Raw genomic sequence first — 20,158 nt, 5'->3', positions numbered from 1 at the left:
TTTTTTCAAAATGACATTTGAGAAGTTTTAAAAATTTAATATTATGATAGAATTTTGATTTAAAAAAAAGTATTATGTTTTAAATACGTACTAATTTTTAAATCATCAACAGAGAAGAGAACTAGATCTTTTAATTAACAATTTTTTAAATTCTTATTTATAAATCAACAATGCCATATTTTACTTGGGTGTGTTTCAGCTTTTTAAAAAGGGAAATAAAAATATTATTAAAAAAAAAAAAAAACTGAGTACACATCTTTTCAAATTACTAATCTATTTTAAATCAATTTTATATAATTTTGCTTCGAAATTGGTACAGCTTAAAGGCGCAAAAGCCGGAAGCGACTATGCTACGGCAAATTCAAATTAAAACATGTCCACCCAATCAAAAAGGAGCCAAAAATAATACTTCAGTTCGAAACACGAAAAATAGAATTGCTGAAAGAAACTAAAAATCGTAAATGTGGCATTTCAATTATTACTTAAGGTAGGAGGGAATTCGTGATTTTTGAAATGATTACTAAAAATATTTTTATGACATCGTAAGTCAAGATTTTAAAAATCGTTATCAAAAGTCTAAGACAGTCTGATTCCCTCAGTGTGCTAAAAGGTACTATAATCTTTTGTAACATAAAAAGATCGATTTAAAGTCTCATCTTAAAGCTTCAAATTTAACACTTAGAATAGGGGTGCACAACCTTTTTGAATGAAGGGCCACTTGCACAGCTGGTTGAATAATTAAGAGACCGCACGCGTATTTAGACATGTTAACGGCAAATAAAAAAAATTTTCTATAAACATAAGCACTAATTTTTTTTTCTTCAGTAAACTTAGAATTTATCAGTAATATTTTCAGAAAATTACTTTTAATTTTTAAAAAATAATTTTAATTATTAAAAATCATTCAAAAATAAAAAACGTGATCATTTTTTTAAAAAAATTTACCTTTTTAAAAAGTGATATATTCAAAAATATATAAAAAATGGATAAAAGAAATGTGCTTTTTTTTTTTGTCATATCACTTGGTACACTTTTTTTTTTTTTAAACGTTCACTTCACAGAATGAAAATATAAAAGATAATTTAATAAATGCATATTTTGATGATTAATACAAATTCAAATAAAACATATTTTAATTGAATAAAATTTATAGGAAAAATCACTTGGATTTGAGATGAAATCGGCAAAAATAATGCCAGACAAAAAGTGATTACTCAATTTCGAAATTAACATATCATAAAAAGTATTCTATTTTTTAAAAAACATGCAAAATTCTGACGCAATGACGACGGAGTAAAAGAGATCGAGAAACACAGATTTATTTACTATATGTAAATTGAGCTCATCAAAAAGTGATGACTCAAATGCGTTATTCAAAATATTTTATATTTTTCGAAAAAAAATTCTATTGTGTACAGAAGATTATGTGAGCCACGCATCAATAGTCGGTCCCAGGTTGCGCACCCCTAACTTAGAAGATAAGTTGATCTACATTCCTGAAGTTGAATACCTGTATTGCAAGATCTGACAATTTAACAAGCATCCAACTATCCGAGCTGCTTTTTTCTAATTTTAGTTAGGAAGCGTTTAAATATAAGAAATGCAACCAATTCTGCATAGAAATTCAATATCGTTATCAAATAATTATTATTTCATAAAAACTTATATATTTACAAAAGGAATCTCAAGTTTAAAATTTAATTGCGTTAGAACCATTATAATGACGCACTCTTAAGATTCTAAGTAAAATCTTAATTACAGCGCTTTATTGTTTTCACACAGCAGGTCTGCACTTGTTTACGTTAGTGTATCAATGGGTTACATTAGAACAGGGGTTGCCAAACTTTTTTGATCATCGACCCCTACATAATTTTTCGAAATCTCCATCGACCCCCATAAAAGTAATTTTCTGCTAATTAAAATAAAACCCTATTAGATACTGTGTTTTTGTACATTTATTTTATGATTTTGAACATTTATTAAAGTAATAGCACATAGTGTAACAATAGTTTTATGAAAAATATATTCATGTTGAAATATAAATACCTTAATATTTATGAAATAATAAGTAATTATAAGTAAGTAGAAATAATAAGTAAAGTAACTACGGATTTATTGCTTCTTAATCAATGCCTGGTGTTTTTTTTTTTTTTTTTTTGTTGCAAGGTTCGTTACATTGGGTTCAAAATTGGTCAAATTTAATCTTAAATCCCCATGGAAACTGCACATTTAATTTATTTCTGTTCTTAGTTAAGATTGAATTTACGTGACTGAAATCGGCTTTAACCATATAGGAACATGGAAATGCTATCATAAATGGCTGAGCTATTTCGTAAAGTTTTACATATTTTTGCATTATATTTATATTTGTCCAAAATTTGCTTATTGTTAAATTTTTAAAAAGTGTCTTTGCTTCAAATCCCCATAATAATTCAGCAAGCTCATCTTGCAGGTTGATGTCCACGTTTTCAATTTGAGGAGAAAATGGCACAGTAATCCAATCAGGGATGTCAATGTTTTCCAAATCAACAAAATGCAGTTTAAAATCGTCGATCAATTTTTGAAGATTACCTGTATATATTTCCAAGTCTTCTTCTTTTATTTCTAATTGTCACATATCTGTAAAATACTGATAATCCTTCGACCCATTGACCCTTCCGGTTCGGATCGACCCCCTGGCTCAGATCGACCCCCGCTTATGTTAAATAGACCCCTGGGGGTCTATATAGACCACTTTGGCGACCTCTGCATTAGAATATAAACTCGACGATTGGATAAATTAAAAGATATATAATATTTATTATATAAGGCATTATATTATAATAATTAGACTCAATTATGAGACGCACTGTAGTGTTTTTTAATAATGACATGTTTTGAAGCTTTTATATTTAAACATACATGTCATGGGTTTTTATTCGGGATATTTTTTATAGACTTCCCATTTGTATTTATTTTTAACGTATTGCATTACGATGTTCACCCATTGATACACTAAAGTAAACAAGTAACAAAAACTACACAGATTTATCTGAGTTATTTTAAGAAATACTGTTGTTTTCTGCAGAATATAAACGTCTTCGGCGGCCTAAATATTAAATTAAAGTAAAGTTATAGGCTATAAAATGGCGAATTTGTCATTATCCTGGTTTATGAATGCCAGGACATTGGAGTGTTACCAGAAATTCTTTTTAACTGCTAATACTGTAAAGAGGGAAAGCAAATATTAACCTAATACCAAGTTTATGTATGATTGTAATATGTTTGGATGTCATCAAAGTTATTTATTTATTTAATGATTGATTATTATACACAATTTTATTCTGTTAATATCAGCAATAAAAAAAAATTGATTCCTTTCTACAGTGGATAAAAAGAACTAATTTAAGCAATTTATGGTCCATCTAACATAAAGGCATAAGTTGAGTTACTTACTATTATCTTAAAATGACTGTTTTTTAAACTTCTAAGGTAATATGTCATTTTCCTGGCATTCAAGATTTGGTGAATTTCTATTTTATTTTTCTCGAGCAATAAACTACACTGCTGTCTATAAGATATTAATAAGTGCAGCTAAAGAAGTATACAAAAAAATTTTTAGATTATTTCGAAGACTTTAAATTTGAAGAAATTTTTACAAAAATGGGGTGGCGCTGTTGCAGTGGATGCTTGATTCTCACATATATAAAGATCCACTATCACCACAGCAAAGCACGATTTCCATAGTGGATCTGCCGATTTAAGAGGAAAGTGTAAAGAGAGAGAGAGAAAACTTACCCAGAATGGGGATCCACAAAAATCATCTAGCACATTCATTTTTCTAACGTGAGAAGAAGTGTCGTCATCTCATTTTTAACTCATTCAAAGAATTGCCCTACAAAACAACACAAAATAAAATGTATCACATCTGCTGAATAAAGATTTCTGTTCAGATTCATAACGTGCAATATGACGTCACCCTCTTTTTATTTACTCAATATGCTCGAGAAATAGTATCAAAATATTACAAAGTTCAATCATCATTGCATTCTCATGAGGTGGGTATAGCCTTTATGGGGGAAGAACAACACAGTAAAATTTTCAATAAATAAATAAAATTATTGTATTTTTTGATAGTTTATCTTTATAAGATTACTGTGCATACCTGCCAACATTGGAGAAACGGAGATTTTACTAGGCTACCAGTAAAGTTTTGATACATCATCACGCAAGTCAAAAAGAGACATTTAAAATTGGAAATAATCTAAGCACTTAACATTTAGCCAAGTTTAAAAAAAATCTTTATCTAAAGAGGATTTTTTTGAAATCATTATTTATAATTACTATAACGGTTGTTAAACAGCATTGTCATTTTGGGTGAACTCGTGCTCAACTCCGGAGCCTTGTGAATTTGAACCCAATCCAGAAGACAAGAGAACTCCTCGACCAATCAAGTATTGGAAGAAATTTCTCTTTGTGGAGGACTTTTGGATGAAACTAACTCGAATTTGCGTTACATGGAGAGGAAAACCACGAAGACGTTAGCCTGACCGCAAGGGGTACTTAACACCCAACCTACTGCAGTATTGGCAATAGCACCATCTGTCGAAGAAGAGTCAAATTTCTTTTCCTCAACAAAAATGAAGAAATTTGAGAATATACAGGTGAACAGGAGATGGTCGTAAAATACAGGAGTTAAAAAACAGGAGACCTGTCAGGTATGCATCAAAATATTATTTTCGTAAAAATGTTGCAGAAAAATATGTGGAGTTGAACTCAAGTTAAATATTATTCACTACTTTATTGAAATAATTTGTTTTATGTAAAAAGGAATGAATGGTATGTTTTAATATAAATAATTGAGATGAAATAATCTTTAAAGGAAATTCTAATAACTGTCTTCTTCTTCTCTAAAAACATAATATTGACCTTTTACAAATAAGATCAAAATTCAAGACTATAACCGTCGTTCAACAGACTCAATTTTGGGTTTACGACTATTAATTTCGTAGCCTAGTCATTTTGAACCCAATCCAGAAGACAAGGGAACTCCTGGATCAAGCAGTGGGAGAAATTTGCTTTCGTGGAGGACTTTTTGATGGAGATAACCTGCATTCACGTTACATGGAGAGGAAAACCTCCCACGGTTAGCCTGACGGGAAGGGGACCCTATCCCCGTCTACCACTGAAGATATTTTACGTCAGCACTGTGATCGGTGCAAGAGGGCTTCGGAATTGATCAGCCGTAGCTGGGTTTCGAACCCTGCTCACCTTATAGGACGCTCTATTGCCATCGTGGCTCTCTTTGGATTAAAGGATCTTCTCTGTGTTTTCACATCTCCTGAGCCACCACGGAATAAACTATATATTGCAGGCACACTTCTTGAGGGAGGAAAAGGAAGGGGAAAAAAAAACGTTTGGTGGGCTAAGTAAAAACTTCTACAATAGAAAAACGATATACAAGTTTTAATTTAAATATTTAATGTGTGAAATTGCGTATATTTTATATTTCATTTTTCAAAGTTCCTTATATTGAGGTAGAAGGTTAAATGTTAGTCTGAAATAATATTTTAAAATGTTTGAAAAAGACTTGTTCACGTACGTAAAATGAAGCACTGATACGTTCGTCCAAGAAGAATTTCATAACGCTATGTTGTCTTACTTTTCAAGTGAGTTACCCGCAATCTGGAAAATGTGGTGTAAAGGACACTCCAGAAAGAAAAAGACAACTATGACGTCAGCGAATCTTTAACAGCGAAATGGCGTAATATAAAGATTCGTTTCATAATGTTAATTAAATACAGAACCGTATATTAAATCGTATGATCTTTCTCGTCTTTTTTACTTAACTTAGATTCACTATTTGTTTACAGTAACTGCGATGTATTTTTGTTGTGTACCTGGCAACTTCGATGCATAATAAGTTTATGTTCATCATGGCTTCGTGTCTGTCTTTGGTATAAATATATACTGAAAGAATTATTTTCAAAGAATCTTTGTGAAAGAATATAAAATGTGTCCCTTAAAAGAATTGGTACTTGACGGGGGCACTCGAAACAGAATGGAAAGAACAGTCGCTAACAAGTTTCAACAACCTATCAGGATCAAAATACTCCCACTACGTCACTTGCAGGTATCCCTTTGTGTGCACGTTTGCAAAAGGGATGAGAGCAACAAGTTAGAGCAGAGGTCGCCAAAGTGGTCTATATAGACCCCCAGGGGTCTATTTAACAAAAGCGGGGGTCGATCTGAGACAGGGGGGCGAATGGGGGGCGATCCGAATCGGAAGGGTCGATTGTGGATCGAGAAAAAAAAACTGTTCTCAATACGCAAATCACACATACCTAATTAAGTATGCAAAATTTGTGAATTTTTTTTATAATTGACTCAATATCAGTTTCTTTATGAAACATAAATTAATAAACGTATATTTATTGGGGTGAAACAAGTATTTACATACCACCGCGCAGTGGCACGAACTCAGGGCAGTTTATAAGTCATATGCATATGTACACTTGTCCAAATGTCACGTGTGACGAGATTTGACGTTACAAATGCAAATATCATATGCAGTTTCAGCCATCTTTGAAAACTGTGTTGAATATTTGCAGTGTCATTATTAAAACTTTTATAGTTTTGGATAATTAGTTATTGTTTCGATTAAACCATTCGTTTGGTTTAGATATCAATTTTAATTATCAATGCACAAAAAAGAAGGTAATCATTAATAATATGGATTAGTACAGCCCGCGACAAAACTATAGCACACTTTGTATTTTTTTTAAAGAAAATTACAAAATTGACCAATTTTGACGAAAATTAAAATTGACCAATTTTGAATCCAATATAACGAACCTTACAAAAAAACACCAGGCACACCCATCTCATTGATCAAGAAGCACCTTAGTTACTTTATACTTAATATCTACTTATGCATGATTACTTATTATTTAATAATAAGGTATTTAAATTTCAATACTAATATATTTTTCATAAAACTATTGTTACACAATGTACTATTACTTTAATAAATGTTTAAAATCATAAAATAAATGTACACAGTATCTAATAGAGTTTTATTTTAATTAATAGAAAATTACTTTTGTGGGGGTCGATGGAGATTTCGAAAAATTATATAGAGGTCGATGATCAAAAAAGTTTGGCGACCCCTGAGTTAGAGGAACGAGCCAATTTTTGAGCCAGAATATAATTTTGATTTTTTTTTTTTTTTTTTTTTTTTTTTTTTTTTTAAAAATAGGGACTGCTGAGAGTTGTCACTCTGTACCGTTTCGGTTATGAATATTTCTATCGAAATTGGAACGTTTTTCTTATCAAATTAAATATTTTTTTATATCATCCTAGTTTACTTATCTGCCAATCAATCAACGAAAAACCAGAAAATAACTTTATGAGAAAATGATTTTTAAGAGTTGGATCGAAAAGTTTTAAGAATTGTGGGGTACATAAATATTTTCTATATCATTTTAAAGAATGAACAAACGAAGAACGATATAGGTTGAGTAGCTTCTGAGTAAAAAATAAAATTCATGTCTGTCTTTAAATAGTTGTACTCGTGAGCTATTTGATCACTTCAATTCAAAGTTAGTATATTTACTTATTGTTAGAAAAATTATACAGTCAAAAATGATGTAAAGATACAACATATCATTCCAAAAATATTAAAAACATATCTTACATAAACATACAGATGACATCCCAAAGTAAAAAATTATTTTCCAATGAGATTTCTTCGGATTGACAGATTTCAAACTTAAGCAACTGTGACAACCTTTTTTTTATTGGTGTTATTCACTTAGTTATTTGAGGTAACAACACATTTGTTTTCTAAAGAATATTTCTTAACCGCTTCCGTGATTACCCAAAGATTCGGGCATAATAATCGTTTTGTTTTATCGGCCGGAACAATCCGCTCTGTGATTGGAATTTTGTCAATATTTGTTTGAGCGGGACTGTATAGATGCGATGGTTGATGAATTTATATAGAAAAAAAAAAATGCGCGAAATGCAGATGATTTTTATATTATACAAAGACTAATATCTTTCCCGAGATAATTTGGGAACTGATGGTAAATTAAATATTTTTTTTTTTTACACAAAACTTGTGTATTATGTTTCGTTCCTTGTATTTATGAATGAAATAAATAGGTTTTGTTTTCAAAAAAATTGGTAAGGTAATCGGCTGCATGAGAGAGACACGTTTCTTTAAATGTTTTAACAAAATGTCAATATTTTGGACAAACATTTTTCTATGTTATATATTTTTGCGACTATTACGTAGTAATATAAAATGTAATCTATACATAATAATAAAAGCGGCTGTGTGTGTCTGTAATCACAATATATCGCCCCAGAAGCCTCGCCCGGGCACGAAACTCGGCCCATAATTGTGTTTTGACATAATGAAGAAGTATTTTTTTTTCTTTTTCAAAAATTTTGATTAGTTATTTAGTTATCAGTCATTTTGTAAGTCTATGCTTTTCGTCTGCTTTTTCGTCTTCAAAGAGCCATATTCAAAAAACTATTAAAAAATGCATATACTTTTCCCCACTCTTATAAATGTATGCTAATGCGAACCTCACAATTGAAATATTAATTTTCTACAACTTAAACCAATAATATACGAAGGAATTAATAATTTAATTGTAAAGTTCGCATTAGTTTACATTTATTAAAGTGGAGAAAAGTTTAACTTTTGTATTAAAAATGTGACAACATATTCGATACGTAAATAGAACGCTTCGCTTTGATATATTTGTCGCTGTTCATAATTGTTATAATAAGTTTTTCTTCTTCTTTCCACGCTCTATTTTTTTTTCTTAAGCGAAGACGATAATTTTTATAGCGATATTGTAGTACTTTGTACAACTAAAAATTCTTTTCACAACACTTTAAAAATATTTACTTTATTTTCTTTATATATACAGAGAACAGTCGGCAAAGAATTCGATTAGGTTGAAAAACATTTCGCTAAAAAGGAACGAATTCCAAAAGAAAAAATAAACAACTTAAAGAATAAAAATGTTGATGCCAGCCAATTTTTTGAAAGTTAACTTAGAAATAACAAACCAAACGATGTTAACAAAATGACGTAGAAAGCGCAACTAGATCAAAATCATACAAGCACAACTAGATCAAATTATAATACCTGAGTGCTTGACGTAACAGATATAGAAATAGAATTTGATACCATAAAAAATTATATAGAAATAGAAATTGATACCATAAAAAGTTTATTCGTTTTCGTGTTCTTTTCATGTATTTAGCATTTTAGTTCTTTTTTTCCTTAAGCGTTGTAGCTATATAATTTCAAACATCCTCAAGAGCTATAACACATCTGCAGCAGAACTGGATATGAAGACAAAATTGCAGGACAGGAACACTTTAATTGTCCACTAATCTTCAGATTTCCTGCCATGTTTTAAAAAACTTTATTTGTGAAAACCTTCAGCGTGGCGGACAGCTGGCCGCCTTAGGCGGCTAGTTTTAAATAAAACACATTTAACTCCCCAATCGTAAAATATATACAGTCTCTGGCAAAATGATTAGACGCACTCTTAAGATTCTATGTAAAATCTTAATTATCAGGTGATACAGCGAATTTATTGTTTTTAAGCTGACTGTTTGCACTTGTTTTCATTCGTGTATCCAATTGATTTGCATTGCAATGGAAACCAATGTTATAAATAAATAAAAAAAATTGCCTGAATGAAAACACATGACATGTATGTTTAAATAAAAAAAAAAATATTGTATATAAACTCGCGCAAAACACGTCATTATTAAAACACTACAGTGCGTCTAACGATTTTGTCTAATCATATACTAATATAATACCTGATATAATAAATATACTATATATCGTTTTATTTATCCAATCGTCGAATTCATATTACTATATATCGTCTAATTGAACCAGTTGATATACGAACGTAAACCGGTTTCAGCCACACAAAGCGCTGTATCACCTGATAATAAAGATTTTACATAGAATCTCTTAGAGTGCATCTCATAATTTAGACAGTGAATGTATGTGATTTGAAATTAATATGTATTTAAAAATATTTATTCAATATAGTACATATATTAAATAATATAAAATAGTCAATAAAAGCAAACATACCTAAAAGTGATTTATCACCTTTAAACACATGCCACAGCAGTAAAAAGGAGATGAAATAATAGAGAGGTTAACAATTCATGAACACCTTTTAATGGGTCAGATTCAATAAGTTTAAAGGGTTTCAATAGTTAAAGCGAGCACAGTAACCACACCAAACAATCTGAAGCTCGAAAGACAATTAAAAGGAAGGAAATACTAACAACAAATGATCACCTGTTAGAGGAAGAACGGCGTCAAACAGACTGATGGAAGGAATGCAGCCCGATAAGATGAAATGTCGACAATGCAAATAAACTTTTTATCTTTTATTTGAAGACACTCCACACAAAACCCTTCCATTATCTTAAATACAAAGTTACTCAGCAAAAACAAATTCACCATTTAACGCTGAAAATTTGAGGTCGGGTTTAAGTGAAGCCTATCTTGAAGAAACACCATTTAATATTTTATTTTGTAACCGTCGTATAGAACAGTGGTGCGCAAACTAGGGGTCGCGACCCCTGTGGGGGTCACCAGAAGTTTTTTGGGGGTCGCCAAATTTTTATGAAATGCATTATCCCTGCATACCATACAGTGTACATATAAAGAGTGAAGCGCCGTCACTCATTGTTTAATTGCAATTGGATTTCCGAAATGTCACGAAATATCGAGTCAGAAGTCATAAAACGCATACAAAATTCATCTGTATTTGCTTTACAACTGGACGAGACTACCAATATTACTAAAATGTCACAACTAATTATTTACGTTAGGTTTATTTTTAATGAAGATATAACAGAAACGTTTTTATGTTGCAAAAGTTTGGAAGGAAAAACAACTGGAGAAAAAATATTCGAAGTAATAAATGAATATTTTGAAACAAAGTCCCTTACCTGGGCAAACTGTGTTGCGGTTTGTACTGATGGTGCTGCAGCATTAACAGGTTCGAATAAAGGTCTCAAAGGCTTAATTCAGAACGTGGCGCCTCATATGGTATTTAACCACTGTATGATTCATCGGCAAGCTCTTGTTGCAAAAGATATGGATGAAGAGTTGCACAAAGTATTACAAGACGCTGTTAGTTCAATTAACTACATTAAATGCATTGCATTTAATGCAACAGCCACAATAGTCGTCTCTTTTCAATTCTTTGCAATGAGATGGGCTCAACGTATGAGAAATTACTGTTACACACCGAAGCCAGATGGCTTTCACGTGGGAAAATACTACGACGGATATTTGATTTGAGAAATGAAGTGTACATGTTCTAAATCGAAAAGAAACATAGATTGGCAAGTTATTATATCAATGAAGTTTGGCTAGGGAAGCTGAGCTATTTAGTTGATACTTTCGAAAAACTTAACGACTTAAATTTGAGCTTGCAGAGTGAGAATTCAACTATGATAACTACAGCCAGTAAAATTCAAGCTTTTAAGAATAAGTTTAGTCTCTGGCAAACTGAACTGAATAAAAACAACACCGACATGTTCCCTTGCTTTAACGATTTTATCAAGGAAAATAATATAGATATATTTACATTTAAAAACATCATTTCCAATCACATTGAAAAGTTAAAGAAAAAATTTTCGAGAAGATTCGAGGATTTTCCTGAAAACGATCTTGATTGGATTCGTGATCCATTTTCCTTTGACATACGCTTCAAATTAGTGAGAAAGAGCAATTGATAGATCTAATTAGTGATTATACTCTTCGAAATCAATTTAAGACTCAGCCTTGCCAAAAATTTTGGCTATCCGTGGAAAAACAATATCCCATTTTATGCAAGAATGCCATCAGAGTGTTAATACAATTTGCATCAACGTATTTATGTGAAACTGGATTTAGCAAACTAGTTTCAATAAAAACTAAATACCGCTCGCGTTTAAACCCTGAAGATGATATGCGAATGGCAATTAGCAACATACATCCAAACATCGATGAGATAATTAGAAACTTGCAGCCACATACATCTCATTAAAGGGCAATTTACTGATTTTTGTGTTATACAAAAAGTATTTTCTTAAAATTATAAATAAAATTAATATGAGTCAAATATGATGATGTTATTATTCGATGAAACGAAAGAAATGTGCGAAATATACATCGTATTTGTGAACATTTATCTCTAGGGGTCGCCAAAAATTTTCTCTCTACAAAAGGGGTCGCAGTCGAAAAAAGTTTGCGCACCACTGGTATAGAAGAACATTTTGAACCCCAATCCAGAAGACTCCTGGATCAGGTAGTGGGTGACTTCGAGGAAGACTTTTTGATGGAGCTAACCCGCATTACATGGAGACCACGAGAACCTCCCACGGTTAGTCTGACGACAAGGGGATTCGTCTACCACTGAGGATATTTTGAGGTTAGCACTGTGCAAGCCGGAATTGCGTAAAATGGCTGTTCCACGACGGTTATAAAATAAAATAATTGATTGTGTTGATATGGAAACTAATGTCAAAATCCTTAAGAAATATTTTTTTTGCAAGCCATGGAATTTCTACGTTATTCGAAAGAATTAAACAAGTTTGCTAAATCGTACGATCTGATCAAATTTTACCTGATGGACAGTCTTTCACAGAAAGGAGTTCAAAATTAAAAAACTTCTTGAGTCTTTGGATTTTTTTTCAGCAATGATTTTCAACTTGCTTTATTAAATGACAGGGCAACGCCATCAGAATGTGGAAAGTCGCCAATTCAACTTCTAATGAACATATTTTTTTTTTTTTTTTTTGGAAAGAGATTTGTGCATGAGATGTGCTAATCTATGAATGTGTTCGTGATTTTCATTTTTTGTCTTTTGAATTGCTAAAATAGTATCTTTAAAGATCGTTTTAAGTATAAACACATCAAAATCTTAACTCATTGAGACCTTTATGTCAGAATTAAAGATAAAAAAAGCGACGCAATTGCTCCGACATCCTGAAGATTTTCACTTTTGCTCGGCCTATTTACAAAATCCATTTTGTCTCTTTCCATCTTGAAAAAACACAAATGACATTCATGAAGAATGCTTATTTCTAATGCTTATGGAATATTTAAATAGTAAATAGGCGAGCTATAAAAATCAGTCGCTTTTAATGAAATTAAAATAAAAAATATATCAAAGTATTAAAAAATGGGGTATTCAACAAAACATGCTCAAAAGTAACCAGTGATGATAATTCCAATTGCAAGATTTAATCATAATTCCAATTGCAAAATTTAATCAACACAAATAAGAAAATGAATGAATAAAAAAGAAGAAATTGTTCAATTGCAAATACTCACAATCGTATGAAGAAGAAGAAAGTACTTGTGATGGAGGAGAAGTTGTGATACTTATCCAACCCTGGAATGGAAAGAAAATGTAGATAAATGTTTCTTTGAATTGTAAATCAAGACATATGCAATTCATTTGGATCAACACAAGATCGTATATTTCTGTTCAACTTCAAGGTCATCACAGAAACGTGTTTATTCTCTTCAATGCACATCTCATTTCTTAATGAGTGGAAAAACTTTCTTTTTTTTTTGAAACTTTTGAAAGGTTTTTCTGCTTGTTTTTATTCTATCTATCGTATAATTTTTATTTATTTTTTTTTTGTGATTCAATTCAGTTTTTTTCTTCTTTTTAATCATAAATAAACAATCTATATTTTTAGTTAAAACGGTTATCTAATGTCTTCCCTAAAAAAAATTTTTTTAATAGACTGAAAATAATAAACTATAAAATTAACCGATCTAGGCTTAGCGACCCATGATCGCTGCACACTAGTTAGTTCCCAGATCTATAATTGCGAGTATTCTGCAGATTTTGGGGGTCTAGAATCTCCGTAAACAAAGATGTTTGTTCCTGGAAAGTACTTTTTGGGGGGTGACTATCGTCTGCACATATTAAATAGCCATCGAACCACCGTTCTAATCAGATCTTCTTTATTGAGCACTCACTGGACACCCCTTAACGAGTATGAATTATCAACATCGTGTGCAAAACTGAACCGACACAATTAAGCTAAAAAAAAATTTTTTTTTTTATTCCTATTATTTTTTTGCCCTTCCCGGTGGCTTTACGTTATAAGATTAAACAAAATATGTCTTTAGAAGTTTCGTCCCTTCAAAATAAAGATAATTATATACAATAATATTTGACATAATACTATTGCTTGAGATCCAACTGCTGATAGTCTAAAATTACCTTAATCAACAATTTTCTCCATTTCGATGAATTCCACCGTCTTGGTACCAATATTAGTATACTTATTAAAAATAAAAAAAAACACCAATTAACGTAATAAAGAGTAGAACTCATTACTAAAATTAACATTTGAGTCAAAGAGGATTGTTTTTCTAGACCTATTCTCCATTAATATAGTCCACAAAAAAAAAAAAAATTTTTTTCAGTTTGTTTCCATTACCAAAATTAATGAAACATTATTGGCGTCAATAACACTATGACAATTTTTTTACAGTTTATATACACGAATCTTCATTAATAGAGATTTTTTTTTCTCAATTTGTACCAATAACCAAAATGAGCTAGTTGTAACTCTCGAAAATAATGAGTAACGACACTACATTATTAGTGTTAATAATCATTTTTGGTTAACGAACTAATATCGGTGCTTATCTCGAAGGCCGTAAAAAATTGCCCAACTATTACTGACGCCAGTAATGCTAAATTAAATGTGACACTTCTGGTCAGGAGGGGGAGGGGGAAGACAGGAGCGCCGAACGAGACCCAGGCTAAATGTGCTGTAAATTATTTATTTCCAGCTTTTTTTTTTTTTTTTTAAAGTATTGTTTGCGTTAAAAATATAATGATGGATCATTTTTTTTAGTTATGTATTTTTAGGTTACCCTTTTTTTATTGTTTAAGTTCTCTAAGTAAAAGTTTTACTAAAAGATGGAAGGAAGAGTGTGACATTGAATGTGTCAACTTTTAGTAGAACCTACAAATGTTTACAATAAATATTTAGCAATGAATTCACATAATCAAGAATGAAACTTTTTAATGAAACATCATTTTTTGTAATGTTTCGTTTTGTATTTTGCCCTGTTAAAATAGGAATATCCTATTATAATTATCAAATAAAATAGTTTCAAACTATAAAGTTTATAACTTTCTTTTCACTTGAGAATATCAGTCACAAATGATAAGTAGATACAAATGTAAGGCCGGCTGGGCCTTTCCTTGTTGGCTGGGCGCTGGACTCGTGAGAGTGGAAGTTCGAATCCCGCCGGTCGAAAACTCCCTGTCAAGTAAATGGGGACCGGCTGCACTTTAAATGTTTTGGGTCACAAAGTCCTTCATTTTCGCATAACAAATGATGCCTCTGGGGGTACTGAATTGAAGATGGTTCTCTAGTTCAGGTCAAAATGACGACATGAGGATGAATGAATGGATGTGTGAATGGGTACCCTTTAAGAAACGGTGTGACGCACGGGTGTGGCAGAATTCATGGCCATAGATGGCGCCACTGGAAAAGAGAACAATCGCACCCCCTTTGCCTACGACAACATCAACCGATAAAAATGTAAATATAATATTTTGATTGCTCTTCTGAAATTATTTAGGGTTGAATATTTTTCGCTTTATCGAAGTACATTATACAAGTAGCTTGTACCGCACAATAAAAAAAAATATGCATAAAAATGTGTAGACTGACTTAGTTTTTAAATGATGAATCGAATACTCCGTACATATTTAATATTATCCTTAATGAATATTTTTGCATACACATGAAAATCGTGAGAGAGCTGAAATGTGTGTCAAACTTAATATAATGTGAATTTGCTAATAGAAATATTTTATATAGAACCTCTATTTCATCTAAAAATGTCGGCGGATTTTACGAGAAATCGGAACAATTTAAAAAAAATACCAAAAGTTTAATAATTACTAAGATTTTAGTAAATTTCAATAGAAACATATATAGGGGAGAGGGGGGGCACATGTGAACAATTTTTTTTATTTCTTCATTTTTCAAAAAATATCATCAATTTCTCACAGTAAAGAAGTTCAAGTAGTCTTTTCTTCGTCTTATGGAATTTTTTGAGATTTTTTAATAAAATATTTTTTTTACTTTATGATATTTTAAAAAAATGACTTCAATTGTTCACATGTGCCCCTATTGGGGGCACATATGAACAAGATTAAAAACACAAAGCAATCATCATATTTCAAGGGAAAAAAATCTTTAATATGACAGATATAGATACGTATTATACTGAAGGGGTTGTAGCTTACTATGCGAATTTAAACTGTACAACAGTACTGTCAATAAGAAAATAATTTTTCAGCTGTACAATAATTTTTTCACTGTTTGGTTTTTCGCAACTTCATGTTCCTCAGGAGTTGTAATGGGCCTTTTTCTTTCCTCTCTGATAATCTTTCATGCTTTTTTTTTCATTTTTCTATCTTTTCATCTGTAGTTTAGCAATTCTATCTTTCTCAGGTGTATCAGTTAATATGCGTGATGCGCGATCAACCATTTAATAAAAAAAAACTTTTTAAAGAAAAAAATAATAAATTAATTATGGAAAATTAAATAATAATAATTTTAAATGCATACATATTTTTTAAACTTATAATATCATGAGGATAATAATCTTAATACTATGTAGGGGCACATGTGAACTGTTCACATCTGCCCCAGATGATTTGTTCACAAGTGTCCCATCATCCTTCTTAAACCTTACTTGAAAAATAAAGAACTTTTAATTGAGTAAAAAAAAAAAATTATCGTCATAAACTTACCTGAATGTTCATATAATGGTCTGCAATAGTTCATTTCAGTTTATTAGTTGATTTATACTATGCTTTCACTTGAAGAAGCTAGTGATTATAATATATACAACACCAACTGATACAAAGAAATTGTCAGAATAGAACAACAAAATGTCTCATTGTACTGAAAGTTTCGCAGAGAGGTAGGACTAGTACTGCCATCAATTGAAAATTTTTCAAGATTTTTTATTTCAAATCACATTGGTAAAACATACCATGTTCACATGTGCCCCCTGTTCACAAGTGCCCCCCTCTCCCCTACACTATTGCAATATTTTACATATATTGTTCTTTCATATATATTTAAAATTATTATTATAAGATTTTCCTTGAAAAATGAAGTGACACTTCTAAAAATATTAGCGATACCTTCTTTATTCATCTGATTTATCTGAACGCTTATTATTATTGTATTGAGCGTAAGTTTATACTTATTTATTTTCACAAATGGTTTTATATAAGTAATATGTAAGTAATAATGGTTATTTTTCTTAAAAAGTTATTTAGACCGGGAAAGCCTGGAGGGTAGGGCCCATGTCCAAGAGTTTGTGGGTTCGATCCCCGCCAGTCGAAGACTTCCCGTGTGTGACCGATGCACGTTCAATCTGTTAAGTCACCAAGTCCAAAATGTTCCCATAGCAAATCAATATCTCGGGGACTACTGATCCAGGAGTTTCCTTGTCTTCTGGATCGGGTTCAAAATGACAAGGCTACGGAGTGGAACATGAGTAGTCGTCCACCCAAAAATTGGGTCGGCTGTTCAATGACGAATATTAAAAAAAAAAAAGTTTTTCGATAGGTTTTGAAAAGTCATTTAATATTTTAATTTCGCAATGACCGCTCATTTAATAATGTATTTAATACAAAGTCATTTGTATTAAACGATTATTTTTAAGATTGATAAACAATTTATCCTGTCACAATTTTAGAATAAGGAATGATAGAATTGATGGCTAGGACACGCCCTCTAGATATTATCTGTTTAGGGTCCCTTCACAAAATATCGTTTCATAAAAACTTCAATTTTTCTTTTAATCGGACAAATTTCATTATTGTTTTGTAAATCGAATAAAGGGGCGAAAGACGGATGTAAACGAATTAAGTTTTGTCTTCGGCAAGACGCTTCTTCCTTTATTCGTCCGAAATGCGTTCAGGCTAAATACCAAATATTTGTATGTTGCATCTCTAAATTTAAAGCAGCAATTGCTGTTTATTTTTGAAAATTTAATTATTTTTATTATAATTTTACAGTACTGAGCATAATCTTGTATCTATTTACAATTTAAAAACTCTTTGAAAAAGTTTTTTGCAATAACCGGACCTTATTTGCACAAATTCATAAAAGCAGGTTGAAAGAATGTGACGCTTATTTTATATTCATAAATTACGAGTCATTTTTTCACAATTTTACAAAAACCGGATCTTTCACAAAATGTGTTGACAGACCTTTCCTTAAGAGGAAACACACTGTGATTTTGTGTGAGCTATAGTGTACTCTAACTGTATTAAATTTAATTACGGGAGAAACTTACGAGGAAAAAAGGTACAGCTGAACATATTTAAAAACAAATAATGCTAATGTAAATTAAATAGTGTAGTATAGCTGAAATATCATCTTTAAATAGGCTATAGAATGGGCTTTGAGTGGTGACCATTTTTTAAAAGACGAATATAAGAAACAAAATTCCCTGTATCTTCCCAGTTGGTAAAGAAAAACTAACAATTCCTTGTATCTTCCTTGTTATTTTAGGTGATTTTTAAATTCCCTGTATTTTCCATGGTTTTTCCTGTGGAGTGGCAACCTTGATAAATGAATGAGTTTATAAAAGCATAAAAAGATTTATAAACCTAAAAATTGATTTACAGCAGCCGACGACAAAAATTTTATATTTTAAAAATAATTTTCCACAAAATGGCGACATATTGAATGCAAATTACAACAATAATGTATAAAGAAAATGAAACCTCAAAAACGAGTCTGGTTTTAAGAGTCTATAAAACTGTTTGCGACAACTAAAGCACAAAAGATTATATTTTTGAATGTTAAAAAAAGATCATTAAAAATATTACCCATAATAAATATTAATTCTAGAATACTTGAGGTCTCATTCATTAAACTAACAACTTTCTTTTTGTTTCCCAAATCAACATATAGGATTGATACAGAATTCTCTGATAGAAATAGTGTCATAAATCTCTTTAGAAAGATTCCTTTTCTAAAATTCAGTGAAGGGGGCCGTTTTCAGTGTCGCTCATGGAAAAACCAGGTAAGTGACATTTTCAGAATTTTAAGAAAAAAAGTTAGTCTCTGAACTATTTTATGACCGATTTATTAGAAGGCGAGACTCAATAAATAATTCTTTGTCTTATTTTGTTAACAACTGCCTAATTTAAAAATCTTGCAAGCATACTAAAAACTAATGTAGATAAATTCTGATGGGATTAAAGTGACATATTGATACAACCATTGTGCACGATTTCTTAGTACTGATTCATTGATTTTCACCCCGCACGAAGGATAAAAAGAGGCGTTTACTTCCTGGTGCTTTGATTTATTGCACTATTTTTAATACCTTCAAAGTTGCACATAACAACAAATGGTATTTTATCTGATTCAATGAAGATAAAGAAATTTTGTCTGGCGGTGATAAAATAGGCATCTTTCACAACCATGTTAAAAGAGAAGGGTATTAATACCTACCTTTCTACGATATCAGAAATATAATCCTCTCCAACACTTTCCTCTGCTCAGTTACATGGGAACTCGACTGCCATGATATTTTTCCCATTTATTGGTGAAAAATATCTTCTAATATATCCAAGACACTGCCTTACAGGGTGCGCGGCCAAATTTTTCAACAAAAACCTTTTAAGTACTTTTAAACTTTAAATATATTTAAGCACACTATACATTAACAAAATGCAAAAGAATTTTCAACGACTTTACATGGCCATGATAAAATAGCTAGTTTCTGATAAAGAACTCTTTACTTGACTATATTGGCCATTATAAAATGATCGATTTTTTTTTTAATTTCAGGGGATGGAAAATGAAGCCTGAAATGGAGAATATCTTGCAAAATGCAGCAGAGTTTCACCATGAGAGTGTTAGAATCTCACCGCGAGCACTCAACAGTTTAACGAGGACCCATACCGCACACCCTCGGTCCCTTTATAGGCTGATCAAAGCGGGCATCCACCCGCACACTGACCGCAGCCAGTGATGCTCAACTTCGGTGTTCTTCTGGGAACCGCGTCTTTATGATCAGTCAACTGTGGGGCCTAAATAACAG

General features: G+C 31.3%; 1 protein-coding gene across 9 annotated transcripts in view; it reads right to left on the bottom strand.

Moving 5' to 3' along the window:
* LOC107436625 (multidrug resistance-associated protein 1) overlaps positions 1–20,158 on the bottom strand; it is a 158,432-nt gene that overhangs the window by 91,239 nt on the left and 47,035 nt on the right. For 5 of the 9 annotated variants that reach the window (XM_071178175.2, XM_071178172.2, XM_071178180.2 and 2 more), the window contains exons 2-3: positions 13,367–13,427; positions 3,778–3,874 (exon numbers count right to left, since the gene is read on the bottom strand). In XM_071178175.2, coding sequence (XP_071034276.1) covers positions 3,778–3,816 — 39 coding nt within the window. In that variant the 5' untranslated portion in view covers positions 3,817–3,874; positions 13,367–13,427. Of the gene's footprint in view, positions 1–3,777; positions 3,875–10,120; positions 10,374–13,366; positions 13,428–20,158 lie in introns of those variants that run through there. The other 4 variants (XM_071178178.2, XM_016048397.5, XM_043051014.3 and 1 more) reach the window with 4 other exon arrangements.

This window comes from Parasteatoda tepidariorum, chromosome 1, assembly GCF_982258835.1.
Source record: "Parasteatoda tepidariorum strain Cologne lab strain chromosome 1, Ptep-v5.0, whole genome shotgun sequence".
NCBI classification, from domain to species: domain Eukaryota; kingdom Metazoa; phylum Arthropoda; class Arachnida; order Araneae; family Theridiidae; genus Parasteatoda; species Parasteatoda tepidariorum.
This window is presented reverse-complemented; position numbering and strand designations above follow the sequence as displayed.